We start from the raw sequence: 17191 nt of genomic DNA, 5'->3' as shown, positions 1-17191 counted from the left end.
TCTGATCGTTCCAGCGGCTGATGACGTACTTCAACACGCCCTTGACCATACATGGTCTGAAATGTGCGTCTAGAATACTGCCTGATTAAAAAACATAAATGTTTCTTTTAATTTAGATTTCCACAGACTCAGCGTTGAAAGCTTATCATCCTATTATTTAATCCACATCTGCACCGAGAGATCACAAGAGGTATTTTTCTCTGATCTGTGCAGAATGGAAGCTTTTTAGCCGGTTGATGTTTTTAAGGGGTCCTGCGGATCTCTACGTACACACTTTCAAACAGGAAACCAAACCATCACTCTGTTCTGAATAAAATTATATAGCAGCTTTATTTTGTAATTTCAAAATGCTTGCAATGTTTAAATCCATTCCGACACACATGGTAAGCCTCCCTGTGATGGTAAGCATGCACGTGTTTATATTGTGAGTTCAGTGGTGTTTAGCGCTGTTTTAAAACACTGTCATATGTTAGCAGCTAACGCATTAGCGACGGTCCTGTGGAAATATTACATTATAGAAAATAAAACTTTGGTTTTGCTGCTGTAATCAGCACAGTGACACCAACTAGCTAGTGCTGGTATTAGAACAAAAGCTACTCATTAAATTGTTAAATCTAGTGTGTACTCAACAGCTTTGGGAGTCAAGTGATGGAGAGGAAGTGTGGATGTAACGTTTATAAAAAAAAAATTCTTACTAGACACAGTATTGATCCACATGTTTATGACGTAATTTATTAAATATATATGTTGCGGTTGAAATGTACCCAAGTAATTATTTACACTATTATATTTGAAATATATTTTATTAGTAGCTTATTTATTGCATAACCTATCCCAAGAGAAAGTGTGTCTCATGCATGGTGATCTACAGTTCTAACATTCCTGATGGCTTGCTTGTGTATTATTCATCACATAAACATGAGTATTCATATATTCACACTGATTATTTGCAGGACTATAAGGGACAGAAACTTGCAGAGCAAATTTTCCAAGGAATCATTCTGGTATCAGCGGTAAGTAACACTGGAAGCATCTCGAAAGCCATCACAACACTGTCATGTCTCCTCTGCCTCACGACTTTTATCTTGCAGGTGATCGGCTTCGTCTATGGATTATTTATCCAGCAGTTTGGGTGGACGGTTTACATAATGTTGGCTGGATTCACAGTATCCTGTCTGGTATGTCACGAGACTGTTTGCTTGATGTAAAGTTTGAGAAATCCTCTTGTGTAACTCTGGCTGTGTCCTGTTCTTCAGCTCACCCTGCCTCCCTGGCCGATGTACAGAAAAAACCCTCTGAGCTGGCAGCCGGCCGTGCCCGAGACGTCCGGAGAGATCCGTGACAAACCTCAGGAGAGTCAGAGTCAGAAGAAGAAGAAGCACAAGTGATTCCCGCCAGTATTTTAGTGGGGATTTGGCACAGCAAAGCCATATAGATATACAGTAGATACAAACAATCTATATGAAAACCCATCCATTTTTGTCACCGTTTCAACATTCAGTATGTGTAATAAAGAACTGTGTTTGGTTTATTTGTGTGGAACTTTTTTTTTTGAGTGGAGATGTATTAATGCAAAAGAAAGCAAAGCATTCCTGAAAATGTCATTTATTAAAAATCATTTCATATCGATTTACATTATTCATCATATAAATATACAGTCCAGAAAATAGGAAAACTATTCAACTGTTTTCAACGTCTTGCTATTAAATTCAAGATTGCTATCTACATATAGCATAGGTTCACATTTCCAATAGAAAATAATGCTTTTGTGAAATTGAAAGGTGCATAATAACATAGCTTTATTGCATATCTAGTGTTAAGCTCAGTTTTATCACTATATATTTACAAAAGCATTACAAAAGTAACAGTGATTGTTGATAGGAGGCTTCAGTGAAGTGTTTTTCTGTGAATAGCACAAGTCGGTCTACTGTACATCAGCGTTTCACAGGGGATCCTCATGTACATCTGATCTGGCTCAATCTTTGAATGCGACATCCTCAAAGAACTTCAGCTGTCGCACTTTCACTGCGTACCGTTTGTATTTCTCCTCCCCCATTTGCTCCTGCAGTAAATGCTGGATCGAAAAAAAGAATAGAAATATCAGGCTAACTGCTATTTAGTATGTTTTCATGTTTTTTTTTTCATTTAGCAGATTGTTTCAAAGCAGCTTTACAGTGATAAACGGGAAAATAAAGAGTAACTAGTACTCTAAAATCAATGGGTCTCATGCACTATTTGCATGGATTATTTAGATGTATTCGCACAAGAAATTTGTCTAATTCGCAATATGTGCATTCTCACATCAATTTGTTCATGAATGTATTCTATTCATTTGTATTTATTTAGTATTCTAAATGATTCCCCAAACCACTTACACATACGCAAATCTTCATTTTTAAGCAGAGGAACCTTGCGACTTGAGCTATAATGCACCTTTACAAATAAGACATGTATTTCAATTAATCATAAAATGGCCCTGATATGTCACTAGACATTAAGAAATCATGTTCATTTCAAAAAACTCATATAATATGACAACAGTAGTCCGGCCAGGATAATGTCATTTAAAAAGTGAAGTTGCAGCCCTCAAGGGCCTGTACCATGAAGCCGGATTAGGTGGCTAGCCAGCTATGTTTCAGTTTAGTTTCCACCAACCCTGGGTTTTAGGTACTATGAAAGTAGCTTGGCTTTAATCGGTGTTCGTTGCCATGGTATCTTACGCTGCATGGCTAACCTGCTCCGGGGCAGGTTATGTTCTGGATTCAAGATCTCAGACTGAAGTTTGACCAATCAGCTGAGAGCAAAGAAACATATAGGTGACGTAACTTATTCCCAGTGTCTGTTGCAATGACTTCACCTTTTCTTCCAAATCCTGTGACATCTCAGCGCAAATTGTTAGACGAGCACTTCGTAGAGAAAGAGTTTTTAGCCAGACAAAATCCCCTTGCCTTTCCTGATAGTTACTTGTATGAAAGATACAGATTTTCCACGGAAGGAATGTCTTATCTTTGCGAACTTCTTGAGCCGCACATAAAGAATTTAACACGTCGAATTCATGCACTTACTGTACCGCAAATATTGCGTTGCGTTTTTTTTTTTTGTTGCAAGTGGTACATTCCTGCACGGTGGGTGACGCACAGAAGCTATAGGGGAAAACACGGTTTGTCGAACCATTCGTAAGGTGGTCCTCGCTGCAGGAGTACATGAATAGTTTCATTAATAGTGTTCCCCGGACATTTATCGGCCATGTCCATAAAAGAGGGCTTTTATAAAATTGCCGGTAAGATATATTGATAGGGTGACATCACATGAACACATTTTTTTTTTTTTTTTTTTTAAAGCAAATTGCACAAATGTACTATACAATATAATACATGTTAAGAATTATTTTAAATCTTTATTATTATTCTGTTAATCTTATGATAGGATTCCCTAGCTTTCTTAGTAGTACAAATAGCCTACATTCTATATTTATGTAAAATTATGTATGTGTAGCCTATGTGTAATATAGCCTATAGCCTATTTTTATAATATATAAAAAATGTGCATGTATCATTTTTTATATATTATAAAAATAGGCTATGGGCTATATTACACATAGGCTACACATACAGTACATACATAATTTTACATAAATATAGAACGTATTTATTTAACTTACACATTAACAATCAGCAATCTTTCTCCAACAGTCTTCTCTTGCTTTGGCAGCAGAGACTGTATTGTTTCGAGCTTGAAATACATATTTAAATTCATCGTAATTCTGAATGATTATCTCTTGCTCCTCCGCGGGAAAATATATCGCTCACACTCTACCCGCGATTGGTTGTTCAGTGTCGACGTCACTCTTTTATGTGCACGCGCGTGGAGTAATCATAGCTTAAGGATCAAAGCCTGAGTTGACAGAGAAAGTTGATGAGCTGCATCATGGTACCAATAAAGCCTGATTGCATCGGTTTGGTTTTGTCAACTCAAAACTAATCCTGTAACCTCGAGTTTGTTCAGCTACCTTCATGGTACAGGCCCCTCAACTGATGTTGATGTTGTCATGTTGTGTTTTGGCCTGATGCTCCACCCTCCACCTATCTACCAATCACGAAGTCAGTAGTGTTTCGGCATCGGGGTTGCCAGCTCTGCTCTAGTTATCACAGCTACGTGTCAGCCTATGTTCCTGCTGGATCCTGCAGCCTATCTGGCAACCTCGAGTCAGGGGGAGGGGGAGGGGATACACCGCTCTACAGTCATTTGAAAGTGATTGCAGTACCAGTTTTGGCCACAATCTTACATATGGCTCCTTTAAGATGTATAAAATTGAATCTCTAGGCCCCCCAGAGTATGTCATTTCTGTGTACGTGTGGCTTCAGTTGTTCCTCCACTGTATCATAAATTTAGAATACATTTTTCACAACAGTTAATGATGAATCATGATTTGTTTGTAAACATAATTTTCAATGGCCTATTGATCCTGATGTCTTTCTAAAGTACAGTGAGTCAAAGGTCTGCTCATTTTAGCTAACTTGCCTCTCTCTTCACTTCATCCTCCTCCTGCATGATGTCCAGGACTCTGTCCAACAGCTTCACACCGAGTCCTTTCACCACATCTGTACGCAAGTGCTCGATCACTCTCCTGACCTTTGCTGGACCCGTGCTGTCATCTAAATACAGAAAATTAGGAATATAACGATGGATTCTGTCGTCAGACTAGTGTACTGTACTAAAAATGAAGAATTACTCAATTCACATTTGTTCAAAAATATTGAACATTTGCAATTTTCTGTTTTTAAGAAATTTGTGTTGACTGTGAATGTTCCTGAAAACAAAAAACGAGTTAGGTGAGTTACCTAACGGGAAGCCACTGATTTGGAAATCCCCCTGTCCCTCTCTGGATTTCCCATGAAGCATCAGGGTGTCCCTGTACTTCCTGTTTAGTTTGAACTCAGGCAGTGATACATCTCTGGCATCCATGTGTAACGTCTGTGTCATCATTTGAACCAAGTCTTGCATTTCACTGGTCTCACACTTTCTGTAAAAAAAAAAAGAAGGTATTTAGTCACTGTTATTGGCAGTAAACAATGCGAAGAACACATATATGTTTACATGACGCATACATAACCGGAATATAACCCCATTATTCAGAATTTGTGCATACATAAATGTAGCCAGTTATGTCTTATTAGAGCACATTAGTGTGAGGTCTTACTGTTCTCTGTAGTCCCCCTCTGAGCGCTCAGTAGAGCTGGTGGAGGAACTGCACTCGTCTTCATCAGACTGTCTCCATGAGGACTTCCTCTCCTGATACACAAAGACAACCGAAACAGTTCAGGTCAGATCCCTTTTGACCAACTAGCTGAGATCTTGGATTCTAAGGTGATGATACATAACACTGAGTAGATGTCATAGAGCAGTGGTTCCCAAACGGGGGTGCGTAAGGTGACAGAGGGGTACGTGAAGAAACCTTAAAATAACATTAAACTAAGCATGTATTTATAACAGGCAAAATGCTGTAAAAGGTCAAACATCCAATCATTTTAGATCCAATCACATTACCTCATGTTTTGCCGTCAAAACTGACTGCGTCCACACAAGCAGCGAGCGTATGATGGTTGAGTGCAGAGTATGAGGCCTTAGCACAGCACATTACAACATTACTGCTGTTCTCGACAATGTACCTTTGTAAACGTGGGCATTTAGCACTTACTAGCATGAAGAACCAATTATAGACGCGGACTGTTCATAGAGATCGATTAAGACTCTCTTACAAAAACATAACAAACAAACAAATATCCACATGTGACACTGATTTTATACAACAGTTCAACAAACAAAAGTGTAATATTAAGTGATGGACATCTTAAAACAGTATTGTTTGCATTATTTTGCATCGGAATAATAGTTTCAACGAAAGCCACAGCAGAACTGAAACACACAGTGGGGTTTCATGAACGAATCAGCGGCTTTGAACGACTCGTGAGTCAGTGATTAAATGACTCGTTCATAAATACAGACGACAGACACTTGCTTGTTACTGAATGAATGAATGACTTGATAACTCACTCATTATGACAGTGACTTACCGCCACCTACTGGTGGTTGTAGTTTAATATTTATAAGTATCACTTTGTTTTTACCATCACTGCATATTTCAATTCCTATTAAGCGGGTACGACACTAAAATGTTTGGGAATCACTGTCACAGAGTAGATTTATTTAAAGTCAGGAATTAAACTTGATTACATGGTGAATTTAAAGGGAAAGTTTTGAAACTTGATGAAACTAAATTATTCTTTTGTCATCATTTACTCACCCTCATGTAGTTCCAAACCTGTATGCATTTCTTATATAGAAGATCTGACAAAATAATATATAAGATCATATGAATAATGTTGGGAACCATTGAAAGGAAAAATATATATTTTGTACAAAATATCTAAATGTCCCACAGAAGAAAGAGTGGCAATGGCAGGATTTAGATTTTTTGTTGAACTATGCCTTTAAGCCACTGGTCTTATACTGTAAGAATGAAGTGTATGCTCTTTGAAAGACCGTTCTGACTCGAGGAGGAAAAATTAGACATACCTTTTTTGTTTCCGAGGTTGTGCTAGCAGGTCTCGGGCAGTGTAGCTGGTCTGTCTGCTTACTGTCTAATGAGGGGACATCACAAGGTGCCCTTCTGACAGCGGACACTGCTTCAAAGAAAAGAAACTAAGGAATCACATTCATTGTACAAAATCTCCTTTTATCTGAATTGAGTTATGCAGCACCTGTGGGCTTTGATCATAGTGGGCGGCCCCTCATGCATTCTAATGGTCGCATGCAGAAACGTCTCGCTTTGATCCGCCAATACTGTGTGTGCTCAAGGGTGTTATCGCTCGTGAGGCCTCTTTAACAGAATGAAAGTCAAACCCTCCTTTAAAAGGGATAAACCTGTATGAGTTTCTTTCTTCTGCTGAACACAAAAGAAGAGATTTTGAAGAATGTCCGTAACCAAACAGATGATGGACCCCATTGATTTCCTTAGTATGGAAAAAAAAAATCTGGAAGTCAAATGTCCGTAACTCTGGTTACGGACATTCTTCAAAATCTCTTCTTTTGTGTTCAGCAGAAGAAAGAAACTCATACAGGTTTGGAAGAACAACTTGAGAATTTTCATTTTTGGATGAACTATCCCTTTAAGTGTACTAAAAAGTGAACAGTTTGAAAAATAATCTAGCATACATCTTGATTGTGTTTATATACAAAAGAATATTCCGGCAGTAGTCAGAATATGGTCATATTCATTTTCAGAAAAGAACAAGAAAAAGAAATGTGCATGTCTATATTCCAATAGCTGTTTAGTGTTATTTTTGTATTATTTATATACTAATAGTTTTTATTTATATTTTCATTTTAGTTTAATTGTTTTTAGCAATTTTGTTATGTTTTGTCATTTCATTCTTTTTTTATATATATATATATTACTTTAGGTTTAATTTATTTTTATTTCAGTCTTAGCTTTAGTTATTGTTTCGTTTTGGTTTGTATTTATTTCCAGTCAGTAATTTAGTGCTTCAACATCTAACATTTATTCATTTTTATTTAACAAAACTGTTTTTAATAGCATTAGTTTTATTTCACAATAATAACCCTGAAGCTCTGAAGCATTTAAACAGAACATGGACCTTAGTCATGTGAACAAGGTCACTGGTCCCGACACAAAAAGTGTATTCAGCTCTTGTTTTGGTCTATTTTTGCTATAATTATTCCACGTCCCATTCACATTGTCATTGTTTTTTAAACATTTTCACGACATTCAAAGAAATTCCCAAACCTTGTTGTCTGGAGTTCTCCTGTAATTGCTTCAGTCTTCTCCTTTCCCTTGCAGACAGTGGACGGCTCTGTAAGTACAATGATTTTTATTAACAACAAACTCGCAGATGAAACACAAAGCTTCAAACAAATTGTTTTAGAGAAACATGATGCCATGGGAAATATCAGATTACAGCACATTTATTCTTTACATGGATATACTGTATAAACAGTCCCCGATGTTTCACCTGCTGTTCTGGAATGTTCTTGGATGAGAGATCGGATGAGAGATCGGTAGGTCTGTTCTTCTCTGAGTTACTCTGGGCTTTCTGTGCACTGTTTACTGATAGGATATCTTCAGGAAGAGGCGGCAGTGGTCTGGACACTGCTTTGACCTGAACATATAAATGTTTTAGTGAGTAAGATCAGCGACAGACGATATTAATATGTGAATTCATCCTGGTTTGTACTGATTCTTTGATAAAAAGATATCAATTAATCATTAAGCTTATAAAATCCAAGAATTTCAATGCTCAAGCTGCTCACCTGATGAGTGTTGTGGTCATCCAGAGACGTGTCCTTCTTCCTCTGCCTGCGCTGACGTGACGTGGATGGTTCAGAGGAAGAGGAAGAGGAAGGAGGAAGAAGAACTGCTCTGCTGTGATCTGAGAGCGCTGTGGACTCTGAATTGCATGGCTCCTAAATGTTATTATAAGTAATGTTTAAATATTATTTAAAGGATTATATTAATATTTATAATAAAAATATAAATTAGAAATATTTTTGTAATACACAGCAGCAACAACAACAGTTAATTAATGATTTGCACAAAGATTAATTGTATTTCAATCACCAATCTGAAAAACAAAAGCAATAATAACACCTGTGTTTTACTATCAGGTTTTAAAGGATTAAGTAAATATTTGTACTATTAATAAGGTAACACTTTACAATAAGATTCATTAGTTTACATTAGTTAATGTTTTAACTAACATGAACTAACAATGAGCAATGCATTTGTTACAGTATTTATTCATCTTTGTTAATGTTAGTTAATAAAAATCCAGCTGTTCATTGTTTGTTCATGTTAGTTCACAGTGCATTAACTAATGTTAACAAACACAACCTTTGGTTTTAATAACGTATTAGTAAATGTTGAATATAATATTAACTAAGATTAATAAATGCTGTAGAAGTATTGCTCATTCTAAGTTCATGTTAACTAAGGTAGTTAACTAATGTTAACTAATGAACCTTATTGTAAAGTGTTACCATTAATACTAATATAAACAATTAAGTAAATAAATATTTTTGTAATATTTATATAACTATATAAATGTATTTCAAATATACATTTTACAATATAAAACAATTTGTTACATTTACATTCAACAATTTCATTCTCATAAACCTTTAAATAAAATTATTTAAAACAAGAAAGAAAGAAAGAAAGAAAGAAAGAAAGAAAGAAAGAAAGAAAGAAAGAAAGAAAGAAAGAGTGTTTTACCATTAAAATGACAGGAACAGGCTTGAGTAGTTTCTCTGTGGAGTCTAAACTTCCCTGCAATGTGACGGACAAAAAAATACATTGTCTTTAGAATGAATTAATGATTGAATCAATCAATCAATCAAATAAACTAAAGGGATAGTTCCTGAAAACTGAAAGTTCTGTCATCTTTTACTCACCCTGATGTTGTTCCAAACCTGTACGACTTTCTTTCTTGTGTGGAACACAAAATATGACATTTCAAAGAACATTGATTGGAAACCAAACAGTTTTGGTGATCATTGACTTCCATAGTTTGGACATTTTCTGATCTGACGTTTTTCAAAATATATGCTTTTATGTTCCACACAAGAAAGACAGTCATACAGGTTTGGGATGACATGAGAGTGAGTGAATAATGACAGAATAAAAAAAAAATTGGTCCATTACCTCTTGAATGAAACCTTTATTGCCCCGAGGGGAATTTGTTTTGCACTCAAGGGAGCCACATTGAACATTAACACAGATAACATAGATGAATCTTTGACACTGTGAATCTTTCTTTTAGCACAGATGATAAAACATATTAAAGTCCATCAATATAAGAGGGAATTTAAAGAGATTTACGGTTTAAAGCCGGATGCACACTGTACGATTTTGGCCATCTGAGACAAAGTTTATGAATCCTAAAAGATTCCTCTGATCCTAGGCCGAAATCTGAAGTCTTTGATCGCTAGTTTGACTTGCTCACCGACAAGCATCAAGTCAAAGGCCAATAAGAAAGCAGAACCAGATGACACAATCAGTGAGACAACAACAAACCACCACTTGCTCCACACCGTAAATGCAGCTCAGTCACTGAACGTGTGAAGGACTGATGATGTAACACTCCGGACGTGCACCAGTTTTTTAACACAGCAGTCTGACATTATTGACAACTGAGACCCAACAGTGTGACATGTCTTACAGCGGGGATCATGCCCGTACAGTCTGACAAGCAACAGTCGTAAATAACTATTATAAATCGTACAGTGTGCAACCGGCTTTATATTAAGCAAACCTATCAGAAGCTTCGATCGGTTCCATCACAGTAAACGTACCTCACTCTCCTCAGCTGAACTTCCAGTGGGAACATCCTTCATGACACAAGCATTGCTGTGATTATCGTCAACAGCTGCTGAAGTTCTTTGGCTCTCCGCATCGTGATGTTGTTCAGTGGGCTCGTACGGGAGGTCCTCCACCCCTGCCTCCTGCAGGAGCTTCATAGTGTCGTCTTTGAGATCCATACTTGCTTCGAGAGCCTTGTTCTTGGTTCGATCTGCAGGTTTGGGAGTGTTTGGGCTTTCTGATCTCAATCCATCCGCTGACATCTTATCCTCCGTCCTGCTGACACCAAACTCTTGTTTCAGAGGGTGTGTCTGAGGAGGACTGGGATCTTCTTTCTTCATGCTCACAGATGGAGGCTTGTGGTTTTGATGGCTGCTGGGCTTTGGCTGTGGTGGCTTGGCTTTTCTTTGTTTCTGGGATTGGATTTCAATGTCTACATTGCTAATAGTGGCTATAGATTGGCCTGTTGAGTTAAGAATGTCCCGATTAGGAGATTTGGGGAGCACGGGTGGGTTAGGCACCACATTTTCCACTGCACCGTTACAGAGTTGTTGTCGGTTCAAGTGATTTTCTTCAACCTATGAAATGTGGAAAACAAAACAGATGAACTGAGATCATGTCCACATGCATGGTCATAAAATCAGCAACTTGCCAGCTTCATCCTACCTTTTTTCTTCTGGTCTTTGACTCAGAGTTAAAACACTGTGGCTGAACTTCATGATTTGGTTTGGTTGAACCATCTGATCCGGCACTCGTTTTGCTGTTCGTTGTGTTTTTCCGGGATTTGGCAGTTTTCCTGTTAGATCAGTAACAGGACAGATCATTGTAAACAAGGGGTGTAAAGGTACACAGTACACTTATAATTACGTTCCGCACGTACCGAACCGAAAGACCCGTACTGAAAAATTCCGTACACGTGTACAAAATTAATACAGTATTGTTTTAATCTCTGTGTGCGGAATGTCATTTTAAACTCTGATTTTCCTCCTTATGTGAGGCAATATCGTTTATATCAATATACTTTGACGTAGCAAACACATCTGAAAAATAATGAAGCACACAGAGTGAGTTGCTTTAAATTAAGCACTTCAAACTTAATCATAAACCTACATGGCTTTCCTTACTGTCAGCGCACAACTCATATCTTACTGATGTATACTTACCTGTAAATGTTACAAATTCACCCAAGTTTTTCAAATTCGCATAAAGGATTATCCTGACAGAAAGCGAGTCAGAATTTAACTTTAAATTTGCAGACTTCAATGAACAAGTGCCGGAAAGTATGTGTGTCAAATAGATGGAGAGGATTAGAATGAGAGCCCAATAATCCTAACCTTATTCTAAAATATTTGGCTAACATATTTGCATCAACAAGTAAAAGCACTTCAAATCTCTTCCCCCAATTATAACAACACCATAAACTGCAGTGTATGCAGCAATACTGACAAGACTTTTTTATTTAAAGACAGACGTTTTTTCCCCCTCCTGTACCAAAAACATACCGAACTGTGACTTCAAACCCAAGGTATGTACCGAAGCGTCATCTTTGTGTACCGTTACAACTAGAGATGCACCGATGTACCGGCCACTGATTTTTATCGGGCAATTTTTGATCAATTTAAAACCATCGGCATATCGGCTACAGCATGAAAAAGGCAGATATTACAGATTTCTTTGGGTAAAATAATGAAATGCTTGCCAAAACAAATTGAAATCAGCAGGGCTCAACAATAAGGACTGCCTGGGGGAAGCGTGAACAACGCTCGGGAAAACTGATGGAAGTATATTGAATCCGTGCAGCTTTTAAAGTGACAACAGCCTAATATTCCTGCAGCGCTGCTGTCTGTTTTAAAGTTAATCAAACAACAAACTACATCACCACTCTTGACTATATAACTTTGTAGCTTTAATAAAGATTAATGTATATTTAATTTATACAATAAATAATATATTTAGCATTTTATTACTTCATTTCTGTATCTACTGTTAGACCTGCCTGAAAAGCACTGTGTATTTCATATGCATCTTTGTTCTGTTGTATTTGTTTTTATGTTGGCCTGTTGAATGTTAAATGGATCCATGTTCAACAGAAATGATTTGATGATGCAGCAATAAACTAGCCAGTATACCTACATTTTGAACATTGCTTATTTAAAAAATGATTAAAGGGGTGGTATAATGCGCTTTTCGAAAAATGTAAAATAAGTCTCTGATGTCCCCAGAGTGTGTATTGTGAAGTTTTAGCTCAAAATACCCCACAAATATTTTTATATAGTATGTTAAAGTTGTCACTTTTTGAGGGTGAGCAAAAACACACCGTTTTTGTGTCAGGCCCTTTAAATGCAAATGAGCTGCTGCTCCCGGCACTGATTTCTTTAAAAGCAAATATCTCCCTTTGCTTTGAACTTTGAGCGTTGTAACTTTGCAGATGTTGTTTATGCTCAAACAGCAACATTACACACTAACTAAAATTAGAAAAGTGAAATCATATTCAACCACCCCTTTAAAACACGAATCTATTTTTAAATGACAAAAGATTAAATAAGAGAGCAAATGACAAATATCGGTATCGGACAATATTTGTTTGTTAAAAATGGCGAATCCCTAGTTACAAACCTATCGAAATCTAGTGGAATCTTTTAATTTGACTTTTATTGGAGAGGTGGGAATAAGGACATACTCTTTTGTGGCCTCCAGGAACATGGAGATCTGGTGTTTAATGTACGGCTGTCGGAGGATGTGTTTGACGTCCGGCCTGTCCTCTGGTTTCTTACACAGCATGCGCTTTATCAGTTCTCCCAGCTGGGGGTCATACTTACTCGGCATCTGGGGTAGCTGAATATTAAAAATGAATAATTAATAATACTGTTAATATATTATGAGGAAGGATGAAATGAGTACTGATATGAATGGAAAGCTCTTTAGATTTGACAAATGCAAATATTCACAGTTCAGCAGTGAAACAGATGATGAATATAATCCTCTACCTTCCCTTCTACGATCCGATAGACAAGAGAGTTCATGTCTTTTGCGTTGAAGGCATGTTTTAGAGTTGCCATCTCGTACACACAACATCCCAGAGCCCATATGTCCGACTGCAAACACAAACAAACATAACTGAAATGAACAAACATAAATTATGATTCATCTTAAACACAACATTTGGGTGAAAAAACTCCAGGTTACCCTAATAAAAAAAATACTAATAAAAAAAAAAGCTATTTTAGGACTGTTTAGATTTCTGTCTTAAAATTTAAGAAATCCTCAGCTTAATCCTCCACATAAATCCATACAGTTTTTTTTTTGTTTTTTTTTGCCAATTCTCCATCCATTACATTATGTAAACTTTTACATTTTAAATCATATTTTATATAAAAATATATTACATAAGTTCAAAAGTCTGGGTTTGGTTAGATTTTATATGCTTTTAACAAAAGTTGCTTATGCTCACCAAGACTGCATCCATTTGATAAAAAATTCAGTGCAAACTGTAATATTGTGAAATATACTGTATTATATTGTGTAAATATTGTATATTATTACAATTGTGTGAAATGTTCTGTTTTCTATTTCTTTATTTTTAAATGTAATTTATTCCTGTGATGCAAAGCAGAATGTTCAGCATCATTACTCCAGTCTTCAGTGTCACATGATCCTTCAGAAATCATTCTAATATGATGATTTAGAGCTTAAGAAACATTTATTATTATTATCAATGTTTAAAACAGTTGTGCTGCTTCATATTGTTTTTGTGGAAACCGTGATCAACTATTTTCAGGATTCTACAATGAAAATATATTACAAAACATTAAACATATTTGAAATAGAAATGTTTTGTAACAATGTAAAAGTCTTATTGTAACTTTTGATAAATTTAATGCAATAATATTATTAACTTATTTAAAACAAATCTTACTGACCCAAACGTTTGAAGTATATATATATGATTAACATCTTTTTTTAATTGCTTAATTGTTAATTGCTAAATAAAAACATAAACAATAGAATTTTTTTTTTTTTTTTTGACTTTAGGGTAAAAAAAATTACAAATAAATGGTTTTGTGACATTCACCGATTTAGCAAAAGTGGATCTAGACATGATCATTGATGAAGACTGATCTAGAGCTGCACTAACTGTGACTGTGAGCATGCGGTACCTTGTAGTTGTACGGTTTGTTGGAGAAGAGTTCTGGACTCATGTAGTACGGTGTGCCGATCAGAGTGCTGGCCATGTCGTTCTGATTCTCCAAGACCCGTGCGATGCCCAGATCACCCACTTTGATTATATTGGTTTTGGTCAAGAAAATATTCTGTGTTTTCAGATCTCGATGCAGAATGTGCTTCTCATGTAAATACTAAGAAAAAAAAAGGCAACAGTTTTATTATTCAGCTGAAACTTCGGAAAGGACAATTGGACAGACTGATGGATATGGAGTTACCTGAAGGGCCATGGCTATTTGAACAAACCACTCCACCACCTGTCTCTCGGGCAGCAGCTCTCCCTTCTGCAGTTTGAGTCTGTGGTACAGATCTCCTCCCTCACAGAAACCCATCACAATGTAGAGCTGGCAGTCCGCGCCCTCCCATGATTCCCGGTATGTGACTATGTTGGGATGCTTGAGCTGAGAGAGGAGCTGTGCTTCTTGCTCCGCGGCTCGCCGTTCACGTCTGGAGGATGTTCTCAGGTTCAGCTTCTTGATCACAAACTGCCAAAACCATACAAGATACCAAGCTACAACTTTGCACATAAGACATGAATCCTACATTTTAAAGGAATAGATCACTTCAAAATGAAAATTCATCATGTACTCAGTTCACCCTCAAGTTGTTTCAAACCTGTATGAATTTCCTTCTTCTGCTGAACACAAAGGGAGATATTGTGAAGAATCTGAGTAAACAAACAGTTGATGGACCCCATTGACTTACATAGTATTTTTTTTTCCTACTACAGTAGTCAATGGTACCAGAAACTGTCTGGTTACCGACATTCTTCAAAATATCTCCCTTTGTGTTCAGCAGAAGAAAGAAATTCATACAGGTTTGAAACAACTTGAGGGTGAATACATGATGACAGCATTTTTATTTTGAAGTGAACTATTCCTTTAGGAACGGAACGGAATATTCCTAATCCAAATATCCATTATTTTCAGTTTGTGTAAAGGAAAGTGTATGTTTGAAGTGAGGCTAACTAGTTATTTTAAGATTTTCCACAACTTTAATAATTTTTTTCCAGTATATTTAAAGTCACCATGAAATCAAAACTGACAATTCTTATTTTTTATGGAACAGCGCAGTACTTATTATAAATTATTTATCCATGGAGAATTTTTTTTTTAAATACATGCTCCCTCGTAATCTTTAATCTAAATAACTTCACCTCCCTCTTGCAGCGACAACCTGTCACTCACACGAGAATCCACCAATAGCAAAGCACAACCACCCAATCAATTCCTGATGGACAAAATCAAGCCCCGCCCTTCATTTGTTCTTGTTTCACTCGGATATACGTCACAATAGGGAAGAAAACTTTCGTTTTATGCCGACTTTAAATCATCCTGCTTGACAAACAACAATAAATAAGTAATTAAACAATCACAAAAACGGTATGTATGAAAATTAATTAAAGAGTAATTCAAAATTTTATTTAAACTTAATTTACAAGAAAAAATGCTGTTCAAAATTGTACACTGCAGGATGTTACTGCCTTTCAAATAATAAGAACACTTAAAACATTGCTTTATATGCTTAACAGATTGATCTAATTTTTTTTTTTTTCATATATTAATATTTGAATATACATGATCACTCTGAAGTCTGATATGAAGTATCCTATAGGCTCATTATTTGCCTCTTAAATTAAGTTATTATATATAAGTGTTATATACAAGGAATATTGGTAACAATTTACAATAAGATCTCATTTGTTATCATTAGTTAATGAATTTTTAACATGAATTAATAATGAACAATACATTTGTTAAAAAATTACAGTATTGTTACAGTATTAATTAATTAGTTAATACAAATCTAGCTGTTCACAGTGCATTAACTAATGCTAACAAATACAACCTTTGATTTGAATGATGTATTAGCAAATTAACATTAACTAAGTTTATAAATGCTGTAGAAGTATTGTTCATTCTTAGTTCATGTTAACTAATGTATTTAACTAATGCATCATACAATAATACAAAATGATATTAACTAAGTTCAATTCTCTAAAGCAGCGTGTGTGTGCGTGTGTGCGTGTGTGTGTGTGTGTGTGTGTGTGTGTGTGTGTGTGTGTGTGTGTGTGTGTTGTGATTCGCATGACTCTACCGTTACCTGTTTACGGTCTGATTTGTGTCTGACCAGGTTCACCTCCCCGTAGCTCCCCTTCCCCACAACTCGAACGAACAAGTAACTGTCCATGATCCTCTTCCAGAGATGCTGTCTGTATCACATAGCGAGTGCTTTTAAGATCGAATACAAGTGAGCGCGTTATTCTCAATGCATCGACGGTGATTTGTCTGTTTGAAACTTGTTTTGGGTGACAGAGGGCGCAGGAAACAGCGAGCTCAGCTTCGGCGTCACCAGGCAACACACTCCGCGTTAACGCTACACACTCCTGCTTAATGTGTGTTCAGTTTCAACACAGCGCCCTCTAGAGGCTCAGCGACACGTGACAAATAAGAGCAACAAGACGATTAGAGTTTAATATTGAGATAAGTTGGCAATAAAAGCTTAATATCATAATTATTAACTTGTACAATAATACTTAAAAATAAAAAATGATATGCATTACATATTTATCGTTATATATAGGCTATATAT

General features: G+C 36.3%; 2 protein-coding genes across 4 annotated transcripts; one reads left to right on the top strand and one right to left on the bottom strand.

Moving 5' to 3' along the window:
* Positions 1–187: 187 nt before the first annotated feature.
* spcs1 (signal peptidase complex subunit 1) lies at positions 188–1531 on the top strand. 2 transcript variants are annotated; one of them, XM_082156597.1, is made up of 4 exons: positions 188–383; positions 954–1013; positions 1092–1178; positions 1257–1531. In XM_082156597.1, exons 1-4 carry the CDS (start codon positions 348–350, stop codon positions 1386–1388), a joined length of 315 nt encoding a protein of 104 aa, XP_082012723.1. In that variant the 5' UTR covers positions 188–347; the 3' UTR covers positions 1389–1531. The 2 variants fall into 2 exon arrangements, with proteins under 2 accessions (XP_082012723.1, XP_082012722.1); XM_082156596.1 differs by having other exon boundaries at positions 200–401.
* A 58-nt stretch (positions 1532–1589) lies between these two features.
* nek4 (NIMA-related kinase 4) lies at positions 1590–16972 on the bottom strand. 2 transcript variants are annotated; one of them, XM_082156408.1, is made up of 16 exons: positions 16703–16972; positions 14818–15084; positions 14536–14733; positions 13366–13473; positions 13059–13213; positions 11045–11174; positions 10372–10956; positions 9293–9346; positions 8332–8484; positions 8034–8180; positions 7808–7874; positions 6577–6686; positions 5201–5292; positions 4842–5023; positions 4522–4655; positions 1590–2074 (listed from the first exon to the last, which is right to left on the bottom strand). In XM_082156408.1, exons 1-16 carry the CDS (start codon positions 16787–16789, stop codon positions 1976–1978), a joined length of 2568 nt encoding a protein of 855 aa, XP_082012534.1. In that variant the 5' UTR covers positions 16790–16972; the 3' UTR covers positions 1590–1975. The 2 variants fall into 2 exon arrangements, with proteins under 2 accessions (XP_082012534.1, XP_082012535.1); XM_082156409.1 differs by having other exon boundaries at positions 6577–6683.
* Between the last annotated feature and the right edge of the window lie 219 nt (positions 16973–17191).

Source organism: Leuciscus leuciscus (assembly GCF_965113295.1).
Source record: "Leuciscus leuciscus genome assembly, chromosome: 23".
Classification (NCBI taxonomy): domain Eukaryota; kingdom Metazoa; phylum Chordata; class Actinopteri; order Cypriniformes; family Leuciscidae; genus Leuciscus; species Leuciscus leuciscus.
The sequence above is the reverse complement of the archived record's forward strand: the minus strand, read 5'-3'. Positions and strand labels throughout refer to the sequence as shown.